This window comes from Ambystoma mexicanum, chromosome 2q (genome assembly GCF_040938575.1).
Source record: "Ambystoma mexicanum isolate Mex_15411 chromosome 2q, UKY_AmexF1_1, whole genome shotgun sequence".
NCBI lineage: Eukaryota > Metazoa > Chordata > Amphibia > Caudata > Ambystomatidae > Ambystoma > Ambystoma mexicanum.
The window spans coordinates 878,892,729-878,913,539 of NC_090924.1; the positions used below are offsets into that span (position 1 = coordinate 878,892,729).

General features: G+C 46.1%; 1 protein-coding gene across 7 annotated transcripts in view; it reads left to right on the forward strand.

Moving 5' to 3' along the window:
- The window catches only part of LOC138569804 (protein adenylyltransferase SelO-like), a 1,380,025-nt gene that overhangs the window by 666,126 nt on the left and 693,088 nt on the right, over positions 1-20,811 (forward strand). For all 7 annotated transcript variants that reach the window (XM_069648140.1, XM_069648139.1, XM_069648135.1 and 4 more), the window contains 2 exons: positions 14,262-14,331; positions 15,261-15,333. In XM_069648140.1, the coding sequence (XP_069504241.1) occupies positions 14,262-14,331; positions 15,261-15,333 (143 nt within the window). The remainder of the gene's footprint in view (positions 1-14,261; positions 14,332-15,260; positions 15,334-20,811) is intronic.

A 20,811-nucleotide genomic window follows, 5' to 3' on the forward strand; every position in this document is an offset into this window, starting at 1 on the left:
TGGGCCTGGTTACGGATCTGGTCAACAGGTTGAACTGGACTTCTGGCGGGTGGTTCTGAAGTCATAGCGATCTGGTCTCTCTGGATAATTCTGCCTTCTGGGTCTGTCAGGCACCGGTTCTGCTCACAGCGGTCTGGTCTGGGTACAGCTCTGCTTTCTGGTCTAGTCTGTGGTTCTGGATTCAGCACTGCTTTCTGGGTACTGGCACAGGGTACTAGCCAGAATCAGACAGCTCAGCACGGCTGTTTGAATAGTTTGGTTTGGTTGCTAGGTTTTGAAGGCCTGCTGATAGGAGTTCAGCTGTTGGGTTCTAGAGTTCTTGGAGTTTTGTTCTGGAGTCAGGAGTCTCTGGATGTGAAGTCTGAAGTCTGGATGTGAAGTTGTCTGTCAAAATGCTCTGCAGAAAGTGAAAAAGAAAAGTCCCTGTCTGGCTTCCAGTGGCTCTTTTTATGTGTTTTGAAAATTGGTGGGTCGGCTAATTCTGCATGCCCAACCCTCTCAAGATTTGATAGGCCAAAGGATTCTTTGGTCCCTGATTTGAGAAAGGATAGTGTGTCAGAGTGATGTCAGCCATTTACGATCTATTGAACAACGCCCCTTTGCTTTTACCTTAGAAATCATTTTTCATGACTACACATATTTCCCAGATACACAGTTGTTTAACATTACATGTACATATTAGAGATTACTTAAGGTACATTCTGGCCCAACTCTGATCGTCTTGGGGGCTTGCATTAAAAAATGACAACTTATTTTCGTTTTTAGTTGATTTACCAATATCGGACGTTTACCAAAAATGGCACACATGTACACCGCCTTTCTACCCATATTCCAGTAAATTTTCATTTTTCTAGCGTGAACCCCGTGTCTGCAATCTCCATAATTCATGGGGTTTTGCCTCAGAACATCGTACGGATTTGAGTTTGGACTCAAATTGTAGGTACAATTGCCATTTTAAGGATCTCCAAATTGTACATTCCTGTCATCTGGTTACAATTAGTTATCAGTGTTTTTATAAAACTTATAGTTTCCTTCAATTCACTTCAGTGTTTGGGTCCGCCCCCAGAAACTTGGGAGTCAGGGATCACATGTCTCTTCTGCCAGGCAGAGCTCTGTTTACAGTCCACAACCAAATTAACATACCCCATTCAATTGCAAGAGTCTTATGTGTCGGCTGAGGTCAGCAGGCCAGGGGGCCACTCTGCATTTGGTTAGCATGTCCATGTGATCTTCCGGCTTCTTGTGTGTAGTTCTGAGGTGAGAAGGTTTCCCAGCTTCTTGCAATGTTAATTGAATCAGCCTGTCTTCAGGGAACAGCAGGCGTTTAAATTCTTAATTACCCAAAAAGGCTTTGAAGTTTCCAGCTGTCTCAGGAGGCTGGCAACTCCTGAAGTACAGTTCTACTGTCAGAGTTTAGACCGCTAGCGCCAGCTTGTGTCCAAAGCTGGTACTGCACCTATTTTTTTAGGAGTTGTCTTGAATTTGACAGGAGGATTTTGCTTGACAGCTCTAATCCTTGCTGCCATGGTTTTGATGGGCATCCTTACAGTAGAGTGGTGATGTGGAACCCCCCTCAGAAAGGTTGAATCTTTAGAGTGGTCTTGTGCCATGATTTTAGCAACTTGTTGACATCAATTAAAAATGGATTTTGAACAAATTGAAATTGACATTTTGAGCTTGCACTTCCGAGAAACAGCAGTGATTTCAAGGCGCTTTTGATCTAACAGGCACTGCTATTTTTCCTTTGGCACCACCTTTCACCCCTGGCGCTTCCGGTCCATCACGCTTGCACTGGTGGGTGGCAGGTTAGGCGACCATTTTGGTGTGTGCAAAACTGCGCGGTTCTCCCGGTTCTGGGATCGAATGATGGGCGGCGACAGCTCAATCCCCACATCTACCCAATCTATTGATTTAGTTTTGTTCTGGGATAGAATGATGGGCGGCGACAGCTCATCCCCACATCTACCTAGTCTATTGATTCAGTTTTGTTCTCGCCTAATAATTCAACATGTGTCAAAACCCTTGACAGTTTATAGGTTGCGCTGATGCGCCACCTTATAGACATAACTAGAAGTCTCATGTCTGGAAGCCGCGCCATATAATCTGTATTACTCGGCATATATATGGCAGCTGATGCTTACTGGTGCCCCACAGACTGCCCATGCTTAGGGCCGGCTCTGGTTGTCAGCTTACAGTTATGCTAATGTCTTCATAAAATATAAAACCGGGCACTCTGAAAACTATGCTGCTTCTTCCAATGATGCTTACCGTCGTGGTGATTAGTCAATCAGGTTGAGTGACCATAGAGCACCAAAAACACCAAAAGAGCAGTCACGGGATGCGGAGACCCCCCTCACTGAGATGTGGTAAAGCAAAGGTATTTTGTCACCACAAGACTGTTTATTTTCCTGTGTCCACATTTCTTGTATGGACCTTATATATTCTGCGGTTCCTCATCAGGCTTCCTTTTATGCGCAATATTGAACCCGTGTCTGACTTAACTGGATACAGTTCCCTTAGAGCCTTCCAAACATGTGTTTGATAGTTATTAAAGTGTGCTCCATAATGTATGTTAGAGCTTAATTTTACCCCAGCATATCCAGCCTGTTGCTATATTTTGTCATTTCTTTCCTCAACCAAAACTGCCAATAAACTCTTTGTATCTCCTATGGCTAATAGGATTTCAGCTGTTTCTTTCTCGAAAACATAAATCCATTTGCTCGCCCCTGCCATTAATGAAGGTAAACTGTTAACCAAATTGTCCCTATCCAGTGTCTGCCATGGTATGTATAGAACCTCACCCCTCGCTTTCTTCAAAGGGGGCATCTGTGTGCGAGCTCTGCGTTTATTATCACATTGGGGTCTTGTCGCAACTGCTATTTTTGTTTTTCTTCTCTGAAGCCTATTTCTCCAATCTCCCAATGACTCCGCTCTTTCTTCCTCTTCTCTCTCCTTTCGTCTCCATCTCCTGCTCATGTCCCTCAAATTGCATGTGTCTTATTCGTCATCCCCATGATCGCTGTCACCACTGTCCTCCCAATCTGATGCGGTGCGCACACCTTCTGTGGTGTCATCTTCACTATTGTCCAAGTTCTGTCCTCAGTTGTCGAGTATACATTGTATGCGTCCTGCTGTCCACCCCTGTTCGTCAGCTGCCTTTCCTTGTTCTTTTCCTTTTTTCTCTATCTCCCTTTTCATGGCTTTCTCGGCTTCCCTGAACAAAGTCAAGTTGCTGCTCAGTGCTCTTTTTAATGTCTATTAAATATTTCTGCCTCCCCCTCATCCTTAGTAATGGTACTTGCTTCACCCTCATCTTTGCTTTCATGTGTTCCTTCCTTATCTTGGGACACTGGTTTAGGATTCGTATATCCTGCAGCTGGTTTTAGTAATGGGTATGTTGTATATGGAGGGGACGGTGCTCCTCCTCTTCCTTCGACTTCTCCGTCTCCTTTTCCTTTTCGTCGTACAACTTCCAAAGCCCTAAAATGTCCTGCCTCTTTTTAAACTTTGCACCTTTGTAAGTTGCCGACAAATATGAATACATACTGTTGATATTTTTATCGAACGTTCCCTTTCCATACCATTCTTCATAACATTTCTCCAATGTGTTATCTACCCACTCAAAATGGAACTTTGTTGGGGGGCGCTGTTGCGCTAGGCGAAGATGGCTGCCTGAACGAGAGCTCCTCGCTGGGTGGCATTAAATCAGTGTAATCCTGCGTTGGGTCCTGCTTTATCTGATAAGAGGACATCTAGATCCTGCACATGGGAACTTGACCTACCTGCTTCCCGAAATTGGCACAACAAACTAGCCCTACTCCAGAGTGTGGGCGTCTAGAGGTGTACCGATGACCTGCAGCAACCCGATCCGGCTGATACGTCCACGGAGTCCACCGCCGAGGACTTGCGGCCTGTGTTGGGGGAGGGGCCCTTGCCAGCCCAGCTTTGCTTGCCTGGTGCCGTTCACACCTGCCTCCTGCGGCTCTCTGGAGAGGAGCGGCACGCTTGTAGACTACAGCTGACGTGGACTGCGCTACCCTGCCTGTACCCAGCGGCTCCTCGGGATGCGGTGAGGATGGCTGCGACCTCCAGTCGGCCCGTCGTTGGGTGAGCCGGCTCGGCTGAATTGTCGGAGAGGACCGACGCTGGAGAGGATTCTCCCCCCCCGTGATCCTTACTCACGGTGCTGGAGGCTTGCGGTGAGTCCCCTGGGGTGTGGGGGCCTTATCTCGGCTCCGGCCCCGCTTATTCTACCCGGATCAATCTCCCCCTCACCCACCTGGGCCCGCGAAGTAATGTGTAGCGGCCTGCGCTGCCACCCTCCCGCATCACGCGGCGGGGGCTACAAACATCCTGGGCTCCACCTACCTGCAAATGCCGGGACCTGGGCCCCGTGAGACCCCCTGGGCACTGCCCTGAGCCAAAGGACGCGCTGCACCATGGTCTCACACTACCGGTTGGAGCTAGTGTTAGCCACCTCAGCATCTGGGCCACGTAGGGGAACACAACAGTCACGGGCCCTGGACAAATACATGTTGGCTCAGGTTGTTCAATTAGTGGAATGGCCTTCTCAGCATCGGCCTGCTACGGTTGGCTCTGGGGGTGGGTGGGAGCGGGTGCGCTGCTCCCTCGTCCTGTGATTCCTGACAAAGCGGCTGTCTGGGCACGGTACGTGGGTTTGTCTGGATATCGAACCTGCAATTGGATTTATGAACATTACCTGCTCACTCTGTGTTCCGCTGGACGCTTGCTGACCTCTCTTCCCTGCGCACATCTGGGGCACCCGTCTGCTGGCACGCGCCAACTGTTCCTTGGACAGCTCATGTTTCTCTAAATAACTGCCTCCCCAACCTCATTTCGTTCACCTGGCTCTTCACTGACGCTCCTCGTTGACACATTCTGTTAGAACTGATATAATATTGTTTCGTCCTCATTGTATATGTTGGCCTATGCCCAGTCGCTTTGCGAGGAAATCCGTATTGCAAGGTCGTGACCTTAAGTGAATCAAGCCTCCATTTTAGGTTAAAGCTGCCATTTTAGTTTATTGTACAAAGTCACCCTGTGGCCTAAAATGGCCGTATTGTGTTCTTTTGTTCTTGCTTTAACCTCTTCAACCTCTGTAGGAGAGTTAATGTCCAACCTGCCTTCAGGCTACATGTTAGGGTCATGTAAACCTTGTCCTTTGTTGACCTCAGGATCAGGGGATTACTTGAATCGGCGATGTTAACCTACAAGTATACAAGAACAATAACGCTATCTAAACACGATATGTGAAACATCTGTATGATCTGTATTAAAGCAATGTGTAAAGAGTGTAAAGTTAAACCTAGAGAATAATAGTGTTTGTTAGCAAATGTATTAAAAGAGTAAACCGCATGCACGAGATATGTAAATTAGGAATGAACCTGGTGCAACCCTAGCCCAGTACATGATTAACTTGTAAGAGGCTGGACATCGTTGTAAAGAAACTGTATAAATACGCTGATGTCCAGCTAGCAAATCCTTTTCACTGCTCATATTGAACCCTGCTGGTGGTCTTTGTGATGTACTGACGGCCAAATAGCTATTTGTGTACTTTGTTTTGTAAACTGTACAGAATTGCAATAAAGATTCTGGGAATCTTTACAAGCCTGTGTCGGTGTATTTCTCTCTGCATGGTGTAAAAGCCTTAATATTGTATTTTCTGATTCCACAATTCGAGCTCCCGGAACCCTGAAGGCGCAACATACCCACGTCTTGTTCTGTCTCCTCCTATCCCTGAGTACTACTGGTCTGTTTGCTCCTAGATATCCCTACCTTTGGCTCTCTTATGTGCCTGCACACCTAGTCCATGCCCTGGTGACTTGGCCTGTCTGTTGGACTCTTTGTTATATACTCTGGGCACCCATGCTTTGTTAAGGAACTACGATCCTAGAGGTTAAGCCGGCCTGGGGAGGTCCTCTGCGGACACTCTTACTTTCTCACTCGCCCAATACCTGCAGACTTATCTCTTCCTTCACATGTCTCCTGCACATACTAGCTGCCTGGGTCCGCAGACCGTGTCCAACCCCCACCATGCCTAAGGGCGCAGGGGGAGGGAAAAAACAGAGCTCCATCAGCATGTTTGCCAAGACTCCGTCCAGACAGGCGGAGGAGGGACCGGAGCCCGCGCCCACCACCTCCACCCCATCTGACCCCATAGACTCACAGAAAATGATGGAATATATACATGAAGGGTTCACCACGTTACATTCTAAGTTGGACGACATGAACGGCTCCATATCTTCGATTAAAGCGCATATCATGAAAACTGATAACCAAGTGGCTGAAATAGAGACGAGGGTTGGTGTCACGGAGGATGACTTCGGCTCTCTCCGTGCGGAGGCTCCTCATTGTTCGGACGGGTGCTGGAGGTAGCCAAAAAGAATGAGGATCTCGAGCCGCGCTCCAGACGCAATAACCTCCGCATAATTGGGGTCCCCGAGGACAGCATCAAAGAACCCATGGAAGATTATTTGGAGCGCACTTTACTCACACTGCTTGGCTCCCCTAGGCTGTCGCCACAGTTCGCAATAGAGAGAGCCCATCGAGCCTTATCAGTTAAGCCCAGACCCGGTGCAGCCCCAGCACCCCATCATACCCAGGGTTCTGAACTTTCGAGATCGAGATGCCCGTCTTAGAGCCGCAAGGGCCAAGGAGGAGCTTTTTCTGGGGTCCTCATGGATCCACCTATACCCTGATTTTTATATAGCGGTTCAACAGGAACGCAAAACCTTCATGGCAGTCAAAAAAAGACTACGTGACCTGCAAGTTAAATACTCCATGCTATATCCGGCCAAACTGCGGATTGAACACTCCAATCAGGTCTTTTTTTTAACGATCCCGGAGGAAGCTTCCAAGTTCATACACAAGCACTTCCCGGGTTAACTGCTCATGGCTTCGTCATTCTGCAGCCGTGTGTCACGTGCTTAATCAACTAATGGGAGGGGTGTACCCTGACTGATGAATGCAGGAGACCCTCCGTCAGTTAAGCGTCCACTGTTTACTCTTTCCGTACGATGTTCTGATCTCCTATGTCATCTCCGGGTTAATGTACCCAATGCATATTATCTATCCTTGCCTTGCCCCCAGTCCGGAGCATCGCCGCCAGGCCAGCACACAGGCCCCTAGGCGTTTGATGCCATTTGATTGGTTTTGATTATCTGGTTATGGGGTAGTCATTCCTCTGTTTGGGGGAGGGGTGGGGGTGGGGAGTGGGTTGGGATGGGCGTTTTGTTGAAAATGGCTTGATGTTCACAAAGATGGTAGGTTGGTCAAATTCCAGTTGGGGACCTGCTTACATTCTCTGACCTCTTGGCCATAGATTGCTATCCCCTCGTAAAAAAGAATCAATTCAATGCTCCCACTTTAAATGGTGACGATAACAAAAGGTTCATGAGCTGGAATGTGCGGGGACTGGGTAACTATAAGAAAATGCGGCAGTTGCAACTACATGCAGAGCGCCATGGGGTAAAAATACTATTTTTTCAAGAAACGCATGCATGTGCTGAACACTGTAAAGGATTTGCCAAGGGGTGGGACTCCCAAAGATATTATACCACCTATTCTACCCAGAGTCGGGGGTTATGATCCTGATTCACAAAAGCCTTAAATTTAATTGTAAATTCTCAGACGGACCCACTGGGTAGATATGTTTTGTTCCATGCGATCTGCAAAATAAAGAATTGGTATTGTTGAACATGTATGGTCCCAATGTTGATGACCCTGAATTTTACCTTCAATTGGCCTCTGTATTAGCTAGCTTCCCCATGGTACCCATAATGTGGGGAGGCGACTTCAACACAGTACTAGATGTGGACCTTGACAGATCGGGCTCCAGACCCTGCCCGCTTTCTAGAGCAGCATACACTATTCTATCATCCCTTCCCCGGCTGGCCATCGTAGACGCATGGCGCCTATTACACCCTGAGCCTCGGACATTCACCTTCTACTCTTCAGTCCACGATTCACATTCCAGAATTGACAGATGGTTGATATCGGATATACTGATTAGAAATGTCTCACACCAATCAATCCTTTCTAGAACCCTCTCTGACCATTCCCCCGTGACCATCTCGCTGAGTTGGGGCCCAGACTATAAAAGAACTCAGGGGTGGAAAATGAAACCCAATTCCCTTCTCGATACAGCCTTTGCTTCCGAAATAGAGACTGCCATTGAAGACTACTTTTAGATCAACACTAATTCGGTCCTTACGTATTCCACACTGTGGGAAACATTCAAAGCCTACATTAGGGGTATTGCCACCTCGAAGGAAAGCGGCATTCTGAGGTCGTTCCGAGGGGATATCCGAAAAAGCGAGACAGCCCTTGCAACCCTCGAGGCCCATTATGCCCTTCTCCAATCCCCTGAGATCCTAGCGTCTCTGGGTCTGGAACTAGATGTGTTCCGTTCCCATGTGGAACGTGAGTTGAAATTCCTTCATAACCCTCACCTCGCGAGAAAATATGGGGAAGGCGAGAGACCGGGCCGAGTCTTAGCTAGACTTATCTGCCGCAAATTGGGCTCCCCCAACATCCCGGCCATTGAGAGAGCCGATAGTACCCTAGCCACACTTCCACAGGATATTAATGCCGAGTTTCTAGCTTTCTACGAAACCCTCTACTCGTAGGACGAGAGCACCCCTACATCTGAGATCGACGCTTTCCCAGACAGCCTTCCCCTTTCGGTTCTCTCTTATGAGACTAATAGCTCTCTTGAAGGGCCCTTCACTACAGAGGAATTCTCAGAGGCTATCGACTCGCTGTCATCTGGCAAGTCCCCGGGCTCGGATGGCCTTCCAGTAGAGTTCTATAAAAGCTTTAAGCCACTCCTAATTCCCCGCTTGATGGCCATCTGGGACGAGGCTTGCGAAGTAGGCGTGCTCACTCCCTCTCTTCGGGAGGCTATAATAACAGTCCTCCTTAAACCTGGCAAACCCCCCACCCAATGCGGCTCCTATCGCCCTCTATCATTAATTAACCGGGATGTAAAGTTTTTCGCAAAGTTGCTGGCTTCATGTCTGGCCCCCTTCATGCCACATATTATCCATCCCGACCAAGCAGGATTTATCCCAGGACGATCCACCTCCCTGAACCTGAGGTGTCTATTTAATATCATTAGGAGAATTAGCCCGAAGGTCCAAGCAGTAGCTGCCACATTGGACATGCAGAAAGCTTGTGACTCAGTGTCGTGGAGATACCTCTGTCGGGTCCTTGAAAAATGTAAATTCGGACCCAGGTTCTGTTCCTGGGTTTGTCTACACTACTCCAATCCGGTGGCCAGGGTCCGTACCGAGGACGGGTGCTCTTCCCTATTATTTGTCACCCGGAGCACTAGGCAGAGCTTCCCTTTCTCTCCCTTAAGTTTTGCTATAGCCATGGAACCGTTTGCCGACAGGATGCGCCAGTGCCATGCAGGCAGGGGGCTCTAAACAGCGGGCCAAGCAGATAATATTTCTCTATATGCCGATGACGCTCTGCTCTATATCCGTTCCCCTTCTGTCAATCTCGCTCCTATACTGGAGGATGTTGTTCTCTTTGGGCGTATCTCTGGGCTCAAGGTAAACTGCTCAAAATCTACCCTGTTTCCTCTCACTGAAAGTACGCTCCCTTCCCCGACCTTTTGGGGTTTACTTGGTCCCAGTCAAACTTCACTTATCTTGGCGTAGAGGTCACTCGCCGTCCTGAAACATTGTTTTAGGAGAATTATCAGAAGTATCTTAAGAAACTCATTGAAAGGGTTGCTGGCCGGCCGGATCGGGATCCTAAAGATGGTCGTACTCCTACAACTATTATACAAGTTCACCAACCTACCCCTATGGCCAGGAGACGGCTTCTTTCAAACGCTAACTCGTATCATTAACACCTTTCTATGGCACTCTCGGGCAGTTCGATTGAAACCTGCGACTTTGTCCACCCCCATGGAGGGTGGAGGATTCAATGCCCCCGATTTCCTTAAATACTGGCTCATTGCGCAGGCCCAGTTTGCCTCTTTCTGGTTTAATACACAGGACCCCCCCCCATGTCAGACTCGAGAAGATGGCAGTCAGTGATCGGGATGTTCGCTCCTTGGTTCTTTCCCCATTGCCGCCCAAGCCGGAGTCACTGGACCCTGTTGTTAGTACCTCTCTGGCCCTCTCTAAAATCTGGAAACTATTAGACACGCCTCACCCATTCTATGGTGATTTACCTTTATGGAACTTCCTCCCTGGGGTCCCATACCTACCATTATCCATCATATGTCGGTGGGCTGCGTTGGGGTATGAATCAATCCGAGACTCCTTTGAAAATGGGAACTTCACTGAATGGCCAGATTTACCGTTCACCCTCAGACAGAAGCCATCCGCGTGGCTCCAATATTCGTCCCTCCGGAAAGTCCTTAAGCTTAGATACCCTGACTTCCCTACAATACCCCCTGACGACCCAGTCATCGCGGAATTATGCGACTTCAACTCCTTTAGAGGGAAGGTATCCAGACTGTACGGCCAAGTGCAAGCCAGAACGACTCCCCCCTTCGACAAGCTGGAACGCAAATGGGCGGAGGACCTGGAGGTGGAAATAACCGACGAACGCTGGAAACTCATGTGTGCACGCACGTATAATGTCTCCTTTTTTCCCCTTTTCAAATTGATTCACTTTAAAATCCTACATAGGAACCATCTCACCCCAATTCGGTTCCACCACATGTTGAGGGACCACTCCCCCAGATGCCCCAGGTGCGGAACTGACACCGCCACATCATACACATGCTCTGGTCCTGTCCCAAACTGTCTCAGTACTGGGAGTCGGTATGTGCTACCTTAGCTGCCATGCTGGAATGCGTAATTGTTCCCTCCCCATCGTTGTGTCTTTTTCATGACTTCCCTGGTCTGGGCCGCGACTGCAAGAAGCTGGCTGGCCTATGTATGCTGTTGGCTGTCCGTTGCATCCTACAATGCTAGCTTTGCCCTGGTCCACCCTCACATACGCAATGGCTCGGGGCGGTAACCTGGGCATCGGACACGGAGGAGGCCTGGTCTAGCCAACAGCCAACGCACTCAAGGCCCAGGAACATTTGGCTGAAGTTTCGCTGCTACATGACACCGGCCGATACAGACTCGGACGCTGCATCGCTGCCTTCCGGTTCCCCTGCGTCCGCCAAAGCCTGAACTCTTGTCGGCTTAGGTTCCTGTTGTCCTCCTGCACCTTTCACACTCATCACTATGGAGCTAAAGTACTTTGGTTTGACATATTGGTATGTACTACAATTGCCAATGCATGCCCTGGTTGGGCCTCTGCCTGTATCTGTTTTGTTTGTGTCGTCAAGCTAAATAAATAAAGGTTTAAAAAAAAAAAAAGAAAAATGGTACTTTATCTTTTCACAATATTGAGGCAATTTCCTAAACATGTGATTAAGGGGTGCATCCATCCAATAGGATGTCATTATCCCACCTTTAATCTTTATTGTCGCAATACTCTTCCCTCCCTTTCTCCTCTTTTCCTTTATAATTTAAACCTTTAAACTCTCAAACCTTATTCAATCAATTTTCTTTCACTCTGGCCCTCTCAACAGGCCCGCCCTTCACTCCTCACACTCAACACTTACGTACACTGGCCTTCTCCTCTTGAGAGGCTGTATTAGTACACAAATGGCCTTCTCCCCAGGCCCAACACCTTAAAACAAATTCCCTACATTAGTACGTTAAAAGAGCAGTTATTCCTCCCTTCAATCGACTGCACCTTAAACTCGCGCTACGCAGCTCTGTAAATATGTACACTTTATTTTGGGTCTGGCCCTTGCATCATTTCCATAGCCACATTAAACAAATACTACAACCTTTTTCCACAGCACTAAAAAATAAACAGCTGCTACACACAAAACATATGCGTGTATGTCCCTCAAAAAATGTGTTGCCAAAGAAAAGAAAATAACACAACGATGCCAATTGCCTGCACTACGCGCAACTCTGGTCTAAGAAGGTCCACCACTCACTACGCAACCATCTGCTCTAATGCAGATGTGCCTCCACCTGCTCCCTATCGGATTGGCAGACCTAAAATCTACTACAGTCAATCACCCTTTACCACTTCTGAGGGTGTGTCGCTATACAGCATAAAATAGTCCCTCCCAGCCCTTGCGCTTTTATGCTCGAGTACAGTCATGTAACATTTTAAGAGATTCTTTTTACGTCTTCCTTTAAAGGCCTGTACTCCAGTCGGAGTGAAGGCAGCACCGGACAAAGTGGACCTTTGGGAACTCAGCATCCGCGGACCTCCCCTTGTTTGAGCTCTTAGTATTGGCCAACGGATGTTGTCCCGCACTCCGCCGGGAGCACGGCTGGAATCCCCATGCCTGGTTGGAAGGCTGAGAAATCTCGCTGGGGCCTCTATAAAATGTGTTGTCACCTCGGGACTCACCAATGAAAAATTACAAAAGTAGTCAAAAAGGAGTGTACACAGGCAAGAAGCAACATAGGTTTATTCAGGGACCAGACACAGCTGGGACAGCTATATTCAAACAGATCTCGAAACAGAACTGTGTGAAAAGGCGCTGTCAAAGAAACACCCTTAAATCTAAAACATTTATGACAACCGAGCTAAATAACATTAGTAACTTTGCAACAAAAACAAAATCGCCCCACACCAAGCTGATTGATGCTTGCACATTATACCTTTATAGAATAACATATATTATGTTCTGTAATTGGGTCCTCAAACCTTCCCACACTGCCCTTAATTATAATTTATGATGTCAAAATCCAACTCCCACTTCCACACATCATAATGACAATTCATTGAAACATTTGAGATGACCAGCGGAACTTTATTCATCTGTTCCGGTCATCTCATTTACGTTCTCATGAGAAACTCTCTCTTCCATGGCACTGCCAGAGCCTTGAACCGCAGACATACTGTTATACAAATGTTGCATATTAAGAACTCTGACCTTCTTCCTAGGTAAAACTTACTAAGGGGCAATTAAAACCACTGTTGTTCTTTTGACTCCATCTAAAAATCACATTTTGCAAATCATTTTGAATTATAAAATGGTTATGCCGTCTTTGCCTGTCAGTGGGACCCATGGGTTCTAATCTGTGACCACGAAAAAATAACAACTATTGTTTGCTTCTTTACATATGAACCTGGGATCGTGGGACCTGCGATGTGTTACCAGCCACTGCGGCTTCATTGCAGATTAATAAAAAAGCTAACACACGTTTTCTGCAAATGTAAGGCCTATTTACCGCTTATCAGCCTACCCCTACATTTGCTTATACTTACCTGTGACCCTGCATTTCTTTTATATGCAAGTTACTTTTATTTTGGGCTTGACTTGTATAACGATTAAAAGGGACCCTCTCCCCTTTTACAGTGCTACTTTTAATTGATAAGTACGTACGCGTAGAACTTGCATTTTTATTACACGCTCATCCTCAATCTTTCCCCCATTCCCTAAACACACTGGTCAGGCAAATACATATTAAAGTGGCCTGGCTGCTGGCAATTTAATAGCCCTACTGTCTCTGAACCAATACCTCGCAAATTCTACACTTAGTCCACCAGTACACCACAGTATGGCTTTCTATGTACACCCTGGCCTCCTCCATGCTCCCAGGTCAGAACTTCTTAGCAGCCAGTTGAGCAGGATAGCTCTTGGATGGTCTACAGTATACAAACTCGCATTCAGTTTTTCAAGATGTAACTAGATCCAGAGACTGTGGCAGTGATTGTTGTTTCAGGCAGGTTGATGAAATGATCAGGGTGGACCTAGTTCAGAGAGAGCCCCTTGGTGCGTGGACTATGAGTGAAGGAAATACGGGCACCCACAGACTGAGTGGAAGGAGTCTGTGGACCCATGAAAACAATTGTTGACCCAAATATCTCAAAATTGGCCAATTCGATTTTGTCGATCAGTTCCCATTTAATAATAGCTGCTATATTGCATGTGAAAATAGTTTGAACTTTTCTGTGCACCCTCTATGTTCCAAGTGCAAATGCAATATCATGAGTAAACACTTGTCATGTTTCTCATTACTTGTTGGAATGACATTTTGGAAAATTTTGATATCACTGAGTTCTAGTTTTTCCTCAAGGTAGCAGTGTTACAGCAGGCATTGTTTTTATCAGCCAATCAGATGGCTCATGCCCCAGCCACTTTACCAAGCTTTATCTGGTATTTTATTTCATTTGCTTTCTCTTTTTGTGCTTTCAGCAGACAATATTTAACTCTCTAATTCAGTCACATTGTTTTTTTCTCATAATAGAAGACTTTTGGACTTCGTGATGAGGGAACATTTTCCCTTAATAGACACCCAGGATCCTGATAAATATCTGGTAAGGTTTTATTAATGGAATATATCTTATTTTTGGTACGAGTACCGATTGCCTACTCTTCACCCTCATATGGGTCCATCTGAAATATAATGTGACAAACCCAATGTAGATAGGGCCACATCTACTGTAGTTGCTAGGTTCAGTTCCCTGTCAGGCACTAGCTTCTTTCTGCTCCCATATTTTGCCGTTTATTCTCAGATTGAATTTGGTGTCTTCCAGTATTTTCTTTCCATTATATGTCCATTATTGGTGGTTAACTATGTAAAGGTCTACACAGTTGTTTCTCTTCCTGGGGCACAAGTTTCACACCTACAACACAGAGGGTATAGCTGGTCGGATTTTCAACTATTGTTGATGCATAAATAGTGCCAGATCATCTGTTATTGTGCCACTGAATTCCTAGCCATCTGTTCCTTATCGGTGCTTCTGGCAGACAGTTTAACCAAATATCCTTTCGAAACGGTGCTAGAGTCTGAGGATATTCCTTTTCTGAAAGTTATGAGGCACATGGGTTATAGTCATAGGTGTAACTGTTTTAATCCCTGGAACCTGGCATTCATTCCAAATCATTGGTTCCCCAAATGTGTAGCTGGGCCAACATGGAATACGCAGAACATTATTTGTTTTCCAAAAATGATGTTTGGCTCAGAACAGGCTTGTCTTGCCCAGGGTCTTATTTTCTTAACTGGTCCTTGTGAAAATTGAAGAAAGTCTCAGGGCAGTCGGAACTGACATTAGTACACCTCATTCAAACATGAATTGCTTGTTAACACCTGGACCTCCCACTGTGCAGAGAAATGGAAACTGATGTAGCTTGTGATTTATTTTCAGTATGTGTTTCCAGATTTTTAAATATCTTGTTACAAGGATATGATGACAATCTTTGCACATTATACTGCATATACTTTTTCAACTCTTTCCCATTTCAGGAGTTCTTCTCAAGAGTAAACACTGAGACTGCAAATCTGATTGCCTTGTGGATGTCAGTAGGGTTTGCTCATGGTAGGTTACTCTTTATATAAGTATTCCTTGTCACTTAATTGTTTTGTTGCTGTTCATCATGAGATGACAGACGTGTATCTCTAAAGTTATTGCATGTTCTTATGATTTAGTGGCTATTGCAACCCGAGGGATTTCCTCTGTAATCAAATTTAGGATCCATGCTTGCTTAAATTGTATAGCCTAAAACAAGAATAAACAGGAAACATCTGCTGCCCTCTTTGATGGCACTCCTATTTTGAACTCCAAAACAGGCTAGGCCACCATTCAAGATAGGAAATGTGACGGTCAAAGAATTAAAGAGTAAAAACACGCTTTACCTTGATCTGCAACCTTTTATAGACCCTTCCAATTCTTTGAGGACTTTGTAGGGCTGCTGTGTCTGCTGCTTTGTTCCTGATGGAGACGGAATCTCTCCCACTTGTATGGGTGACACACTTGACGACTGCAGCAAGTGTGGGCTGTGAAAGGTCATGAATCAATCGATCGAAAAGAGCCAATGCTGAACTGGAGATCCATCTGCTATATGAAATCCTCTCCTCATCCATCTCGACAGCCCTGAATGAACAGTGGTTGTATCATAAACCGAGTCAGAATAAATTGTAACTCGGCACCCCTCAGTTCCCTTGAGTGCTTCAATAAAAGCAATCAGTTTTGCTGCCCGTGCTGAATAATGGCCTGGTAATCTTCACTGCACAAAAACCTCATGCTCCCCAGTTGAAACACTGCTGCCCCAGTATGTTGCTGACCTGTCTCCTGGTCAATAGCTGAGGACCTGTCAACAAAGAACACCTCCTCATCATCTAAGGCATAATCATGTGCTTTAGGAATGATATGACATGATATGATAGGCTATTTATAACAAGCTTAATACCCAGAGGTTTCTAAGCGCGGACCCAGGGATCGAACCTGTGTTGCTCTGTGTCGTCTTGCTTCCAAGGTGAGCATGTTGCTGCTGAGCTATCTTCCTGTGAGCAATGTCATCCTCAGGGCTCTCGTAAGTAACAAAATCATGCACCTTGTCATTATTGGCATTGTTTCTGTTTAAAAGGTAGCAGGGTTCACTGTTTTATAACAAACAATGTGACTAGATGGGTTTGAAAGAATTACATCATATGCAGAAGACCTTTGTGTAGTCATGTAGATTTGGACCTTTCCACTATCGCAAATAGGGCATGTTCGATGTACAGAGTTAATGAACACTACATAACAATAGTGGTTGATGTCTCAATGGCAAAGGCAGTTGCAGCCAATGCTTGTTAACAAGGGAACTGTCCTTGCATGACAGAGTCCAGAATACCACTACAATATGCTAAAGGTGTATGACCCATAGTACTGTGTTGTGTCAAACCTGCTGTCATCATCTGGCCATTGGAGTGTGAAAAAGAAAACATTCTTTAGTGTAATCAGGAGTTTCTAGTACAGGAGCAGTGGAGATAATATTTTCAGCTCCTGGTAACCATCTGGTCAGTCCAAATAATAGTATTTTTTCCGTTGTGCTTCTTTGAGGGCCAGTAGCAATGGTTGAGTATATGATGTATAGTCAAAAATCCATGCTCTACGGTAATTACTTGGGCCAAGAAATGGTTGCATATCTTTAACCGTCACTGGCTGCGGGGAAGCGTGTACTGCTACAGGACGTTCTGGAGTCACATATTATTTTTTTTATTATTGGTTTAAATTGAAAAACAAGTCACATTTTGTTACCATTCACTGAAATCAACTGACATAATTACACCTCCTGCTGCGGGCAATATTGCAACTTTGCTCTGTCCACCTTATATCCTTTATAAGCTAACAATTGTAACAACAAGGCAATGGAGATTTCCCTGCACTGTTGTTCAGTAGTGCTACACATCATTAAATCATCCACATATTGGAAAATAGTGCCGGGGACATGAATGTTTCCTAAATCCTCATGTAAATCCCTGTTAAAATGCTTGGGGACTCACAGTACCCTTGAGGAAGCCTAGTATGTTGAAATCGGCTCCCAGCAAACGTAAACCTGTGAGGTATTGAGAGTCTGGATGTAAAGGAACTCATAAGAAGGTGTTTTTCAAATCCACCACATTGAAATGGGTTGCCTCAACACGTATGTTACACAATATTGTAGTGGGGTTTGGAATCACAGGGAACTCTGCTTGTGCTACATAATTGAGAGGGCGCAAATCCTAAATCTTCCTCCAACTAGCCCCCTTTGATTTCTTCATGGGGTAGATAGCTGCATTACACAGAGAGTTAGATGGTACTATAATCCCCTGATTCAAAAGAGACATATGGGGTCATAAATTCCCTCAGATACTGCCTTCAATAAAGGCTACTGTTTACCTTTGGCCAACACAGTACCTGGTTTTAATGTGATGCGTACTGGAGCAACACTCCGTAAGAGCCCTACATCATGCAAATTGTTCGTCTACAACTTGTCAGGTACTTGAGACAAATCTTATGAAGTGAAAGAGGGGGCATTCCCTACTAGTAACATGGATCAGGATACATGCCTATATTGTATCATTATCTCACAAAGAACACACACTTCAAATATTATCTCCCCCTCATTGTCTTTACTCTCGAAGAGGTCCTCATCTGAAACATCTTTCATTGGTATGGTAGGATCAATACACAAAATTGTGCACCTCTCACCATTATCAGAATCAACTGCTATCAACACAATCCTGTCCTTCGCCACTAGAAGTCTTTCTGTGTCAAGCATGATAATCGTTCCTGCAACTACTTGGGCTGACCTTAACAAAAATTCTGAAGCTACTCGCCAATACTTGTTAGCTACCTCTGGCACTGCGCTGCTGAGTCAGTGCCCAATGCGGGTACGGTCTACATTACCCTCACAGTACACATACCAGGAGTCAAACACACAACGCCTCTTTCATTGAATAAGACGGTCATGTTGAGCTTACTCAAAATGTCCCTGCCCAACAAATTGATCAGGGTCGTGGTAGAGCATAACAATGGGGCCCACACCTCTCTGCCTCCCACCTTAATCAGTAACTTTGCGTAAAGGGAACCGATTGAACTGCCCCAGAGAAGCCCTGTGTATCCATTACATCACCTGACAAAGGGAATCCTCCCTTACTGATGCATGATTTGGTTGCACCCGTGTCCACCATAAAAATGAATGGTTTATTGCCTATCTCCACGCCTACCAAGGGTTCCTCTTCTGGGTCGGCAGTGACCAATAGGACTGGGTACGCTAAGGCTCTCTATAGGCTGTCCTAGTCTGGATATGTGTTAGTTCCTAGAAAAACAAATGGATTCCCTCCAACCACTGTGGCCCCCTGATAGTGTGTCACTGTACCATTAGTTACTATGTTACTGTTTGGTATCTGCGGGCCCTGATGTTGTCCTTGATACACTATGTACCGTGGCATATTACGTAAATCATGGTGGGGGAGTGGGCGGGGCGACGGGCAATTGTGCACCATAGGAGACTGCTGGGGGTAGCTGTCCGTAAGATTGGGAGTTTGGGGCCGGACCCCCCTGGGGATAAGGACACATCTGTTGTTGAGGGTATGCTAACATCTGCCTACTTCTACATTCTCTTGAAAAATGACCCATTCGCCCACATATCCAACATTGGCATGCTCGTCCTCCTCGTGGTCCCATTCCTCCAAAACCTCCTCACCCTCCCGAGCCCCCAAAAACCCCCCTTAACCTTGCTGAAACCCCCTGGGAACGACCTTGATACTGGGGCTGGTACCCACCTGCCCAATTATTTTTGCCTCCCCACACAGGTGCTGTTTGCACATCAGCCTGGACCGCCCTAAGCTCTACTGGTCCTTTTGTCTGCATTGTCGCTACAGCTCCTTCTAATGCAACCTTTTCTAACTTCTTCTGAACCAGTTTCTCTTCCTCCACTTGCGCTCGCTGTGTTGCTTTCTTCTCCTTTTCTTTCAACCGTTTGCAGTGATGTATAATAACAGACTGAATTTCCACCCAGCCCTTTGCCTCAATCCCCACTCTTTCATTGATGGCTTTCTGTACCTCCTTCGGAAGCTCCCTTGTTACAATAAAATAAAAGAATGGAATCGCTCTATACCAAGAATCTCCTGTTTCTGCCCTCCACATTTTCTGTATGTGTAATATATACTGAGCCGGATCCTCATCATCTTGCATCGTCCTCTGCATGATAGATTGAAGATCAGGCGTGTCTGGGTATGAGCATCATAGCACCACCCACACTTGGGGCCTAATGTCATTAAAGAGCGCTCAGTCTTGACTATCGCCGTCCAGCTTCACAGCTGGGTACCCACCTTTAACCCATATGTCATCAGGCTGATCCCCCAGTATTGAAAGAAATAGGCTTTTCAAATCCCCTACAGCCAAAGTCGTTCCAGCCATTTACTTCTCAAAAGCATATATCCATGTTCCCCCTCCAACAGTGAGAGATGGAAGTGCCTTCATGAGATTATTTGTATCCATATGGGACAATGGTATATACTGCGCTCTCCCTGGTCCTTTGTGTAGTAATCGAAACTGTGCTCCTACTGTCTTCACCATTCTCTACTTTCCCGCCACTGCTCTCTGTCACCGCCATACGTCCATATCTGGTTCATAACCTAGGTCCCCACAAACCTTCTACTTGCGGAGCAATAATGGGTTTTTGCTCCTCTTCTTCCACCTCATTTGCAGTATCCCACTCCTCACCTCCCCCTTGCATACAGTCATAATCATCATACAACCGTACCGTACCATAGTCCATACTTTCGTCCTGCCTCCTCCTCTCCTCCCTTTCCTTTTTTTTATGTACGTTGAAACAAAAATCTCCCGCTCTCTAATCATCTGTTCCTAAAGGTACACATTGCCCATCGCTCCTGTCCAATTTTAATCTGGATAATACGCCTTTCACCTTCCTTAACACATCTATCAACTCTTTCTGTGGTTTTGTATCAGTTCCTTCTGGCGCTCTGCCTCTTGCAGTGGCAGATGGTGTAGGGTTAGGGAGGGTGTGATATTGGGCAGGCACAGTTGGTGGGGGAGCTGTAATGGGCAAAGGAACATGTGTGGGATTTATATATCCTGACGCAGCACACATAGCATAACATCCTAACGGAGGACATTGAACTACCTCGGTTGGGGGTACATGGGCACTTGGGACAGCAGGCGTAGTGGTTATCGGGGCACACAGGGTCACCAACTTGCTCACCGTCTTGAGGGGCTCTATAGAAATATCTTCCCAATCGTCCACCATCTTCCATAGCTCTAATACCTCCTTTTTATTTTTGAATTTTTCCCCCTTATATCTCCAGCACTGAAATCTCTGCATTGGCTCCCAGTGACTGCGAGGATTAAGTTCAAGACCCTCTGCATTGTCCACAAGGCCTTCTGGAGCCTCAGTCCTCAATACCTACAACTCTCTCTTCGTAAATACCTTTCTACTCAAGCTCTTTGCTCATCCACCTCCAACTGCCTCAGGGTCAGTCGCTTCTCCAAGCAACAAGTTGGTGGTAGATCTCTTTCTTCGGCTCG